General features: G+C 35.9%; 1 protein-coding gene and 1 long non-coding RNA gene across 2 annotated transcripts; one reads left to right on the forward strand and one right to left on the reverse strand.

Moving 5' to 3' along the window:
• The first annotated feature begins 100 nt into the window (after positions 1-100).
• On the forward strand, positions 101-4,687 carry LOC149424876 (uncharacterized). Its single transcript, XM_089650840.1, has 2 exons — positions 101-181; positions 801-4,687. Exon 2 carries the CDS (start codon positions 815-817, stop codon positions 3,461-3,463), a length of 2,649 nt encoding a protein of 882 aa, XP_089506966.1. The 5' UTR covers positions 101-181; positions 801-814; the 3' UTR covers positions 3,464-4,687.
• Positions 4,688-8,193: 3,506 nt separating this feature from the next.
• Positions 8,194-10,821, reverse strand: LOC149424877 (uncharacterized). Its single transcript, XR_016305652.1, has 4 exons — positions 10,636-10,821; positions 10,361-10,522; positions 9,613-9,759; positions 8,194-8,307 (listed from the first exon to the last, which is right to left on the reverse strand). It is a non-coding gene; the product is annotated as an uncharacterized LOC149424877 (long non-coding RNA).
• Positions 10,822-13,149: the final 2,328 nt, after the last annotated feature.

Consider the following 13,149-nt stretch of genomic DNA (forward strand, 5'->3'; position numbering starts at 1 on the left):
CCCGCCACCCGACGCGGGCGCTTCAGGCGTATCCCACCTCGCCGCGCATCTCCCCGCGCCGGTCGCCTCGCGGTCGAACGATTTAGTCATTTAGTTGACGCAAATCGTGAGCCAGTTCGTACGTGTTTTAATGTTTTTTGGGAGCTGCGCAGAGCATTTGTCGTCAATTTTGGATTTTATGGTGAGTTTATTACGTTTTATTATTTAAACATACATTTGTTTCACATTTTGAAGAAAAACATTGATTATTAAGTAACTAAGTAGGTAACTATATAACTGATATAGGCTAATACAATGAGGGCTTCAAAAAACATCTTTTAGGATGTTTTTGTGGGTGACGATAAAATATTTTGGGATACTGTAATACTATTTGAGCATAAGTATATCTTTTTTGGAAACAGCAGAACGGCGACGACGAGGCTGTAACCACAGGTATTAGGGTGCTCCCACACAGCAATTAACCATTAGCCTTTGTTTTTTTTGTGAGCCCTTGGTTCGTTGCCCAACAGTATTTTTGTCATCTTGATTAGGTTAATAGTCGCCTTTTTTAAATAAAATGTATGCCAAATTTTAAATGTTTTGTGTGCCCTAAGGTTGTCGCCCAAATAGATATTTGGTCGCCCGTTCTGATAACTAGTTACTCAGTTTGTATTTTAAAGTCACCCATTTTCAATTCTTATATTCGCCCTCAGTCCGTCGCCCAATTAGTATTTATACCCAAAATGGGAATTTATTGTTACCCGATTAAATACTACCCATTTTATTTTAATAAATTTAATATTATCTTAACTATTTTACAGTTTGACACCTAATAATGGAAACAGAACGGAAAAATTGTTCGGAACCTGAAACACCAGAAAAAGTAAAAAGAATGAAAACGGTTGAGCGAAATCTGGATATTGATAGGACACAAAATAAAGAAGACACAAAAAATCTTTCTAAAACTGAAGTAGTGCGCTTTCAACAAGAAGAAAAATTACACAGTCAACCCAGTCGAGAAAAAGATGAATCTTTAGAAAATAGGGAACATCTCACACCTACGATAATGGAAATTATTCCTGATAAAGATATGGATAATAATATTATTAGAAAGTCTTTAGAAGAAGGAAATGCCCAAGATGAAGACTTACCAAGTTTTCCTGACAATGAAGAACCACAACCTAAAAAAAAGAAAAGTAAACAGGCTGTGATGAAGAAAAGTTATGAGGATTTTTTATCTGATCAGGAAGATTTCGTATGGTATTCCTCGCTGTGGATGGATATTGATAGGACACAAAATAAAGAAGACACAGAAAATCTTTCTAAAACTGAAGTAGTGCGCTTTCAACAAGAAGAAAAATTACACAATCAACTCAGTCAAGAAAAAGAAAGAGAAAAAAATGAATCTTTAGAAAATAGGGAACATCTCACACCTACGATAATGGAAATTATTCCTGATAAAGATATGGATAATAATATTATTAGAAAGTCTTTAGAAGAAGGAAATGCCCAAGATGAAGACTTACCAAGTTTTCCTGACAATGAAGAACCACAACCCAAAAAAAAGAAGAGTAAACAGGCTGCGATGAAGAAAAGTTATGTGGATTTTTTATCTGATCAGGAAGATTTCGTATGGGATTCCTCGTCGTGGAAAGAGACTGGTGACGAATCTTCTAGCGAAAGTGAACTTGATAATCCAACGAAAAGACAGAAGAAAAATAAGAAAAGATCACAAGAGACAACAGTTGGTGAAGATGGTATAAGAAAAAAGAGACAGAACAAAAAAAAACTTTATAACCAATTGAAAAAATCTGGCCAACAATATACAAAAAAAGATGGATCAATCGTTCAAGAAAAGAGACTACATGAAAACCCTTGCGTTGGAAAAAAATGTGGGAATAATTGTGGAGAGATTAGTGAAGAAAGAAGGAAAGGATTATTTGATCATTTTTGGGCCTTGTCCGCTGAAAGAAAAAAAGATTGGTTAGTAGGAATGTCATCAAAGGTAGAAATTAAAAGAAAAAGAACCAAAGAGAGTAATTCAAGAGACAATACTTTTAAATATTTTATTAACGATGGAGAGGGTCGACGCCCTGTATGTCAACAATTTTGGCTAAAAACTCTGGATATTACTCAGCGATACGTTTACTACACTCTCTCAAATGCATCTATGGGATCAGCAAAAACTGAATCAAGAGGAAGAGTTATTCCAAAAAATAAGACATCTGACACAGTCAAGGCCTCAGCTGTCAATTTTATAAAACAATTACCGGCACTTCCTTCACATTACTGTAGGAAGGATAGCACGAGATTATACCTGCCAGTAGAATTTAAAAACATAAAAAATCTCTACCGCATTTATAAAGAAAATCAAGCCAGCAAAGGGGTTGATTATGTAAGTGAGAGGATTTTTCGTGAAATTTTTACTGATGAGTTCAATATTGGATTCCATGTTCCGAAAAAAGACAAATGTCTTAAATGTTTACGTTTTGAAGGCAAAGATATAACTGAGAATGAAGAAATGAAGGAGCATTTGGAAGAAAAAGATGCCTCAAAGAAAAGGTTAGAATGTCATAGAGAACTTCCAAAAAAGAATAGTTCCATTATTTGTACCTCGTTTGACCTTCAAAAGGTATTGAATACCCCATATGGAAGCGGCATGACACTCTTTTATTCAAGAAAATACACAGTTTTTAACTTGTGTTTTTACGAAAGTGTAACCCGCAATGGTTTCTGCTATGTTTGGGGAGAAACGGAAGGCAAAAGAGGTGGTAATGAGATTTCCACTATTTTGCAAAAGTACATAGACAACGTTGATGAACGTGAAACCGTTAAAAGTTTAATTTTGTACTCGGATTCATGCCCTGGGCAAAATAAAAACAAGATCGTATTGGCAGCCATCCACAACGCTTTGTTGATGTCGAAAAATTTAGAAACTATACAGATGAATTATCTGCTGCCGGGACACACAGAGATGACAGTAGACAGTATTCACGCTACAATAGAAAATTCTGTTCGACACACAACGGTATGGGCGCCTTCACAGTGGCTGACAATTTGTCAGCTAGCTAGAAAGGATCCAGGACCCTATCAGGTGGAAGGCCTTACACATGAAGACTTCAAGAATTATGAGGAATTGTCCGAAAAATATTTCAAGGGAAACCTTATCGGTAAAATAAGCAAGATTCGTGTAGTAACATTCAAGAAGTCTACGCCAAACGTGATGGTCGTCAAATATAGCATGCAAGATGATGTAAAAGAAGAGTACATACAAATTTATGCAAAACTGAAACAACTCAATGCAAAATATAAATCAAAGCTTCCTATCACAAAAGCAAAATATAATGACCTGAAAAAGCTATGTGACACTGGTGCTATCCCAAGAATATTTCATTTAGAATATATCAACCTACCATCCAGCAATACTGGCAAAGATACACTGATCGATACTGATATTGAAGACGAAACAGACCTGCCAAATTAAGCCATTATGTCTGATGGGAAAATAACAAGTGTTTAAGTATAAAGAAGAAGAAAAATAAATTAGAAAGTAAGAAGGAAAAGATTGGTTGAATTTTAACTAAGATGTTATTTTTTATAATTTTGATTATTATAACAATTTTTTTGTTACTGTAGTGAACTACAATTATTGTCATAGGAGATAAAAATTATTTTTGTTATTGAAGAGAAACTAGGGATAGTATCTATAATCGATAAGAAAACTTCTAAACTTTTTTTTTAACGAGTGATGTTTTTGATTTGATTACTGAGAAAGTTAGAAAAAAATATAGAAGAAATTATGTAAAGAAATGAAAACCAAAGAAACGCTCGTAAATATTTTCATTTTTATTGTGATTATTTTTAAAAGAAATTATTTTCGTTTGGTTCTATAGAACCTTTTTTTGTAATTGAAGAGATTTTTCTTTTGTTTTTTAAAAAGTAGGTACAGTTCTTAAATACTTAAATGTTAAAGTTTAGAAATGAAGAAGAATGAGAATAATTATTTCAGGTAATAAGACTGTAGGCTACGTGATAAAAAGACTGTTTAACTTCTGATTCCTATGCAATTGTGATAAAAACATTAGTTGTTACCTTGGTAAGCTAAGAAGTTACTGCTGTTCCTAGGTGATTGCCATTTTAAATAAAAAAACTTATCTTTGAACAATTTATAATGTGTGTTTTATTTCTCATTTCATTATTATTAACAAGATAGGTACACCCTATGTATGTAGGTACCTTTTAATTTATCAATGTTTTAACCGCCAATTTCTACAAACTTCATTTTTCAAGTATGATTACAAACAATTTATTAAAAAAATATCAGTCGCATTAACTAATTAGCCATACATTAATAAGTTTAAGATATGGTATTTAAATCAGTTAGCTTAGGTTTGAAATATGACCAACTCTTCGATTAAAGCACTTAGCTTAGAGCCATTATTTGCATGCCTAGGCGGTTAAGTCATTTAGCTTGGAACAAGAAATAATAAACCTAGGCGGTTAAGTCATTTAGCTTGGAACAAGAAATAATAAACCTAGGCGGTTAAGTCATTTAGCTTGGAACAAGAAATAATAAACCTAGGCGGTTTAGTCATTTAGCCTAGAATAAGAAACAATAATCTTAGGCGGTTAAGTCATTTAGCCTGGAACAAAAAAAAGTAAAATATAGGTCATTTTGTATTAAGCGACATTTATCTTCGTTAAAAATAGGAATATTAGAAAAAAAAAATGAATCCGAATATGGGGAATATGTTATAAAAACAGTAATATCCTTCTTTTTAAAAAAATAATGTGATTTGCTAAAGTTATATTTTTTTTTCTAAAAATCGAAACTTTAAACTGCTCTTGTGTAAAGTTTAAAAAATGTCGGTTAATACAAATAGCCCGGAACCCGTCGATATATACTCAAAGTATCTAATCTTTTTACATTACAAAACAGTACACCTATGGGAAAGTAAAACTAGCATTATTTGGAGTCTATGTGAAAATTTGGATGCCATATAGTATGTTGAAGGATAAGTGAGCAATGAAGGAAGTTGGGCAATTCATTGATTTATATACTTAGAAAAATTTAGCATTATAGACCAAAAACAATATGGCTTTCAAAAGAAAAAAAGCACAGAGAATTTATTACAGGATTTTTCAAATTATATTAATAATGAATTAAACCATAAAAGACATGTTTTAGTACTATTTATAGATAACTCCAAAGCGTTTGATACAATTGACCCACAGAAATTACTAAAAATCTTAGAAGCAATTGGAATTAGAGGTAACCTACTTAATTTTTTAAAAATTATTTATTTAATAGACATATCTGTGTAAAAATATTAGAAAAAATGAGCTGGAGGAAAAAAATCTATGCTGTAGTCCCGCAGGGGTCGATTTTGGGTCCAACCCTTTATATTATATTTGTATCAATAATGAAAAAATATGTAAGACACTTTGTATATGCTGACGACACTGCTCTTGTCATATCCTCTTCTTCTTCTTCTTCCTAGCACTATCCCAACTCATTGCCTAGGTAGGCTGTTGGGGTCGGCTCTTCTCGTTCTCAGGTTATAGCTTCTTCGGTTCTGAGTGTCGCTTTCATCTAGGCCGTTTCTTTGTAGGATTTTGGAGCATTGGGTCATCCAGGAGTTCTTTGGTCTACCTCTGGATGACTGTCTTTGAAGCTCTATAGACATTGCCTGCTTCACTGTGTGGTCTGGTGGTCTCCGTCTCATGTGCCCATACCATCTTAACTGTCGTTCCTCTAGCTTACTGTTTATGTCAGTGACACCCAGGCTACCACGAATGCGTGAGCTTTTAATTTTATCTTTTAATGATACTCCTGCTGTCCATCTAAGCATTCGCATTTCTGCTGATTCGAGTTGCCTAGAGTAGGAGTTGTACATAGTCCAGCATTCGGAGCCATACATTATCGCGGGTCTAACAATAGTCTGGTATGTCTTTCCTTTAAGTTTTATTGGCATTTTCGTGTCGCACAAAATTCCTGTTACGGATCTAAATTTCATCCATCCCACTCCTATCCTATGGTTGACATCCGCTGCATATCCTCTGTCTCTGTGGATGAGTGAGCCCAGATACTTAAATGAGTCACAGTTGGCTAATGTTACTCCATCCAATTGCATCGAAGGAGTTACAGCATTTGGGTCTTCAAATGGTAAATACAAATATTCCGTCTTTTTCCTGCTAATTTTTAGTCCATTATCCTCCAGGATCTTTCTCCACCTTTCCAGGCACTGCTCTTGTCATATCCGATGAACAATTATCCATTGCGATTAAATATATGCAACATGACTTTACGTCCCTGATAAAATGGTCACATGACGCAGGTCTAATCATTAATACCAAGAAAACTATTTTTTTTATATATTTACTCCACACATGAGGCCCTGAAGAAAATAATTTCCCTCAGGGCCTATGTCATCTTTGGGGATGCTGTGTGGAGGGTCTTTTTGTGGAGAGGAAGGAGTGAACATGGGTCTTGAAGAGTCCCATGTTGTAGGAGGGAGGAAACACAGAGGCCGGCAGTTCGTTCCACAGCCGAGCTGTTGAACTTAAGAACGAATCGTAGAAGCGACCCGTTCTCATGTGACAAGTGTCAACTGTGTACAAATGTTGGGCGCGCGTTTGGCGTGTATCCCGACTACGCACCGGTGCCGAAGGGATCAATGACGCTAGTTCCTCAGAGCATCTTCCATTGTAATACCGATAGAACAAGGACAGCATACCTACCTGACGCCTGTGCTCTAAAGATTGCAGTCCGTTTGTTAAGATTGGAGAATCTATCAAACGGACCGCCCGTTTCTGCACAGAGTCAAGGGTTTTTTTCAGGTATTTTGGGGCTCCAGACCAGAGATGGCTGCCAAATTCGACAGTAGGGCGCACTTGCGATTTGTACAGGGTGAGCAGTTGTGTACTATTAAAGTATCTGCGGGCCCTGTACAGTACGCCCAGCTTCTGAGAGGCCAACTTTACTCTGGCTTCGATGGAGCCCCCGTACCTGAGCTGGTCACTTATAGTTACACCAAGCATATCAATGGAAGGCCTGTTCGGAAGATTGCTTCCGTTGAAGGAGACTAGATTATCATTTGGATCCCTTGATGTACATACGGTCTCCACGTGCTTCATTTCAGATCATGCCTAAAATAATTTCACATAACTTTATATGTATTCATCAAAACATTTTACAGCCCTGTATGTGTGAAAGTATTGAACTGGTAAATGAATACGTTTATTTGGGGGTGACTGTTGATTGTCATTTCAAACACAAATAAACAAAACTTGCAAGCGGCTGAGAGCGATAGTGGGTAGGATATACAAACTGAAATGTTTCGTTCCGGTGAATATTTTTTACATAAAATTATTTACCTATCACTCGCAGAATCAACTTTACGGTATGGTTTAACTACTTGGGGTCACTCTTGTAAAACTAATTTAAACCACCTGCAATCAGTACAAAATTCTATGGTTAAGTTATTAGCTCAAAAACATATTTTTTCACAGAGACGAAACATATCATTGTTGTATCGGAATTTAACAATATTACCGGTGCAGGCCTTATTATGGTACAAAATATTGATTCAACATATATCTGAGTCTGATTATAAAAAGAAAGTGGAACATGAATATAATACAAGGTTTACAAAGAATGAAGGAATGCTTGTTCCAAAATATAATAATAAATACGGACGGCTAACCCTAGAATTTAACGTGCCAAAAATGCTTAACATGTTACCCATTAATATAAAAAATTGCGATTCTACAAATAGATTGAGATATATGCTGAAACAATGGTTACTAAATAGAGATAGTTTATATTAATTTAGTTGTGTTAATTGTATAGTTATAGTAATAATATTATGTGTGTATGTATGTAATTGATCATTAACATCCTGTTGACAAACTGCTTTATTGCATATTACTTGAAAACCAATAAAAAAAAATAAAAAAATTTGATATTATTTTATTAATGGAAAATAATACATTACACCACACAAAGGAAATATAAACATTGAGGGAACAAACCCCTTTAAAAACATGACCGATAAATCCTGAATTGAGCCGATCAGGTTCTGCCCCATCCTGAAATTGATGTTTAATAAATTGCTCCAACAATAGAGACACATCTCGTACTGAGGAAACTTCAGCTTCAACAAGCCTGTTAATCTTCTGTATCAGGTCAGGATGAATTTCTTGGGTCATCTTGGCCGCGTCTCTGCTGTGGTTGTGGCTCGCTTCTACGGTTACCGAGACGTAATAACGTAGCACACATTTAGGTTGGCTTGTGGATTGAAGGGCTGCCTTCACTTGTTTCAGAATCTGAAAACAAGCCACAATGTTTTACTATAAATAAAAATAATAGAAACCTACAAAAACAGTAATTATTGGGATGGTAGGCAGTAAAAAATATAAAATAATATTTTCAACAAAAAAATATCTGATTTCCTGAAGGACACAGGGAAATATGCTTCACACCTTCTATTTTGCAGTGTTGAGGCCCTGGGAATCATATTTCCGGCCATGGTACTGTGCTGACATCTACCATGGCAGCACAGTAAAATTCAATAGATAAGAATGTTGAAAATGTGTTTAAGTAAGCGATGGGAAGTTGCGTATTCCCACCACATTTCCTTCTAAACAAATGTGTGTTGTCCAAAACGGTATTTGTATAACCTTGCATCTAACCAGTGTTGTGTAGTATCTAGATACATTTTTGTATATCTGTATCTAGCTATATTTCTATAACTGTGTCTGTATCTAGATACATTTTTACTAGTATCTGACACCTCAGATACTCAGATACTTTCAGATACTTTATTTTCGAAGTGAACTTCTTTACCGATTTTCTCTAGTTAATTTTAAAGTTTTCTCACAGATTCAGCTAGTGGGTACCTTTGTCCATCTAGTGTATAATATTTTATAGCAGTTTATATACATGCATTTTAGGGGTCCTAACCCGAGTAACCGAGTACCCGGTTACCCCCGTATATAAAAAAAAAAGAATTTAAAAAATAAAATAAAAATAATGAATAATTAAATTTTTTTTTAATTTTCCATCAGAACCCAAAGTAATCAAGTTGCACATAGTTCACGTATGTTTTATTTATCCAAGGGGCGTCGGGTACCCGGATAGTAATATGCTACCCGGGTACCCGCGAGGACCCCTAATGCATTTATGTTATCACCGCTTGCAGGCCAATTTGCCAATATCTTTTTGGGCAACGAATAAAACAAGCAAGTGTAAATATGTAAAATATACACAAGCGTTTACGTCTACCGTCTTTAAGAAATTAAAGTAATCGCTGTTTTCGATAATATATATATTTTTTTAAGTTTTCCCCCAAAAAAGAAGAAAAGTATCCGAGTATCTGTGAGTTACTTTTAAAAAGTATATGTATCTACATACAGATACAATTTTAAAAAGTATATGTATCTACATACAGATACAATTTTACATTGTATCTTGTATCTGGCTACAAATTTTGCCAAGTATCTGTATCTGTATCTAGATATTTTTAAAAAGTATCTGACACAACACTGCATCTAACTATATTGAAAACATTAAAATAATGTTATAAAGTGATTGCCCATGTAGGGATAAGCAGAGAAAAGAAACTATCATACCTTCGTTTTTGCTCTTTCTGCAATTTGAGGTGGAACAGGAAATTCTGGAAAATATTTTATTTGTTTCACACTCATCATTGCGGGACAACCAAGCTTCTTGGAGTCCAAAACCCGGAACCTCTTCTTCTTATGGTTTGGGTGATCAGCCTGAAAGAACAATTCAAGGTATATGGTCTAATAGGCTTATACGCATAAGACGCCTATTATTTATGCGGCAAATAAATTGCCCATGGTTAATTTATTTGACGCAGATGATTAACTTTTACAAAAGTTGTTAGGGCCTATGCAATGTTGACATTAGTATAAAATTACAAGTGTGGTTATAATCCAGTGTGATATGAATTAAAATTGTGAAATGAGATATAGCTGCAGGGGCTTTAATTAATTTGGCACTTTGAGCATGGTCTTCTTTAGACTAACACGACATGAGGATGTGTTACGAGCCACGGCACACTTTTAAACACACAAAGATGAATTGTGATTGGTGTGATTGTCGTGTTAATCTAAATGAGACGGAGCTCCAACTGCCATATTAGGAAGGCCCCTGGTGTAATCTAGTCCTAGATTACCTAGGCCCAGGCCCATCGCTTTTTTTTATTTTAAACACATCACCGACGATACGGTGATCATTTTGGGGTTATAGACACTAATCTTGGACCAGAGAGTCCTCGGTGCTCTGTCAATGCTACTATTGAAAGACGAGGGGGAGTAGGCCTAGCTGATGTGGTTCAAGGGTGTATTAACATACCAATTAGACTCTCTTTTCTTCTTTTTATTTGGGCGGTGTAGTCGGGGGCCTCGGGGGCCTCGGGCGCACTCTGTACGCATTCATACCGAATGTAAATGGCAGCCCAAAAAAATGGAATCCCAAAGAACTCCACTGTAGGCGGGCAGAACGTGTATACTGCATCTGAAAGATTGGAAATGTTAATTTCGAATAACTCGTAAATATCAGCAGCTGCTTATGAACTGAAGAAATGGGAAGGCCTACCATAGACCTAGGCCCTAAGGTTTAGAACTTACCTCCCAACTTCTTTTTCATACTGTCTCTCGTTGAAAAAGAGTGCCCCAACGCGTTCACAGAACACAGACATGCTTCATAATTTACTTCATTGTCAATGTATCCACTGATAACACCCGTCTCTGAATTCTTTTTGAAATTACTTAACGAAACTTCTAAAAGACGGTATAAACCGGCACACAAAGACGCCATTTCTGATGATTTCTGAAGTTTCGTTTCACGGCAGTGAGAAACAATTTACTCGGAACACACTCGGGTATGCTCGGATATGTTGGCCACGCCCCTGTCGACTAGTCGCTGTGCATATAGCGACTCCCTAGTCGATGGTGTGTATGACGTGTGGTGACGTATTTTTGCAGACACTGGCTTATCTATGGTAAAATTTAGGACCAATCGGCTCAATACAAAAAACCCGAAGATATCGATCTAGTGAGTGGTTTATTTATGGTAGAGAGCGAGAGATCAAACTAGCGATGGGCGGAATCGATGAATCATCGATGGTTTACTCGATCTTTTTTACCATTCGAAATATCTCGATTCATTGTCAGAATTAATTCGAATGCAACTCCGAGACAATCGTTTTGAAACGTCATCGAAAGTCGTCGCTGTGATTGGTCAGAAATAATCGATGCCAGCCAAGCGTTGTGATTGGTCAGAATTATTTCGAATGCACGGTCCGAAATAATCGTTTTCAAATGTCATCGAAAGTGGAATCGAGACAATCGCTCTGAAATGTCAGAAATCATTCGAATGTTCAGTCCGATACAATCGTTTTCAAACTGTCAGAATTCGTTCGAAAACGCAAATCGATTCTCACATTCGAGAGGTTATATTTCGAGATGTCAAAATATCTCAGATTTCTTGACAAACGAAATATTTTATAAGTACATTGTTGGCTGCCTACTGAAGCATGTTGATGTTATAATCAACCTCGTGTGTGAATTGTAAATTATGAATTAATACTTTTAGGTGACGATTTACGTTTCCAGTAGGTATAGTTTATGTGTAAAAGATTTTCATGGTGATAGTTTTTCACAATTGAAGGTTTAATACCTACCTATGTTATTTTTAGGTTATGTATCATCTATTCGGGACATTCGGGTAGTGTATATATAAAATAAAATAAACCAATAACTTAGCAAACACCATTTTTATATTTAATGCTGATCGGGTTTCACTACAACCGTAGCTTCTTCGGGCAGTATACAATATTCAGTATATATTAAACTCATCAAGTGACATGTGTTCGTTCATATAAACATAATATATCTGCTACCTATGCTACGAACAAATATATTTAATTTATTTGAAATTAACATCGGTGTCTCTTAGTTAGTAATTAAAATGAAACGCTTTCTGTAGTAAAATAACTAACCTAGATAACGTAAAGAAATTCAGAAAATATTTTTATTTGTACTTAAAAAACTTGTATAATAATTTATTTTAATTGTACGTATGTAGATATTCGAATCTTATTAATTATTTATAAAAATGTTAATTGCATATTCATACATATTTAAAATTCGTGGCTAGCAGGAATAATACTAATGTGGCTAGCAGACAACAAGGGAATCATTGCCAGGAATGAAAATTAGTGATTGAAATTTCGCTAGTACCTGCTTACCAAAAATATTGCCATACTAATGAAAATAAATTACAACCGGAATGTGCAATTACGATAGGAATAGTCTTGATATTCGAGTTTCTATTTTCGAATCCTACCCCCCCCCCCCTCCCGACGGAAAAATTTTTGCCCCTGTCCGTAGCTATTGCTCCCGCACTCCGAGCGATTTGATGTTTCGGTTAAAAAAAATCGATTAGGTATATAAATATTTCGATCATTCCCATCACTAGATCAAACTAATCCTTCTGCTCTATTCAATGAAATCTGAGCTTTTAGCCACACTTTTCTTTTTCTAAAAGAATAAAGAGGTGGGCGTGGCGGTTTTAAATGAGTTTCAAGGCCAAAGCTGAGTGAAATGCCCCTGATCTTCAGACATTTTCACAGAACAACAACAACATGCAAAAATCTGAACTGTCAAGATGGCGTCACATCCGTCACATGGTTTCCGGTATTTCCGGGGAGGTGGAGCGTAGCATCTCTTTCTGTTATGGGACTTCGGTACACGGTCAAAATGCTTGACACAAAGTGCCATAGACAATGAACTACGTGCTTGCGATCAAGCCGCTTGACCGTGTCCCAGTCCCATTATGCTAGAGAAAGTGAAAGATCAAACCACGACGGCTTTTCATTGGATAGGGCTGTGATGACGTCACCAAAAAACTAAAAAAGTATGGGAGTTATACTGATTACGTGGCTATTTGCTATCTGCGAGTAAGCGATAAACATTATTGCCAGTGTAAAAGCACTGGTTTAGCCCATTTTTCGCAAATGCAGTACTTACCTACCCAAATGTTGCCATACCAATGTACCACGCTTCGTCTATGTGCCCCCATCCCCATCCCGACAAAAATCTGATTGATGATTTGCCACTGTCCGCAGCTACTGCTCACGC

Source organism: Hesperophylax consimilis, chromosome 3, assembly GCF_061612785.1.
Source record: "Hesperophylax consimilis isolate HC1 chromosome 3, BYU_Hcon_1.0, whole genome shotgun sequence".
Taxonomy (NCBI): Eukaryota; Metazoa; Arthropoda; class Insecta; order Trichoptera; family Limnephilidae; genus Hesperophylax; species Hesperophylax consimilis.

Bases quoted from the DNA above. Each gene is read 5' to 3' on its own strand.
- LOC149424876 (XM_089650840.1), top strand. From the start codon at position 815: ATGGAAACAGAACGGAAAAATTGTTCGGAACCTGAAACACCAGAAAAA.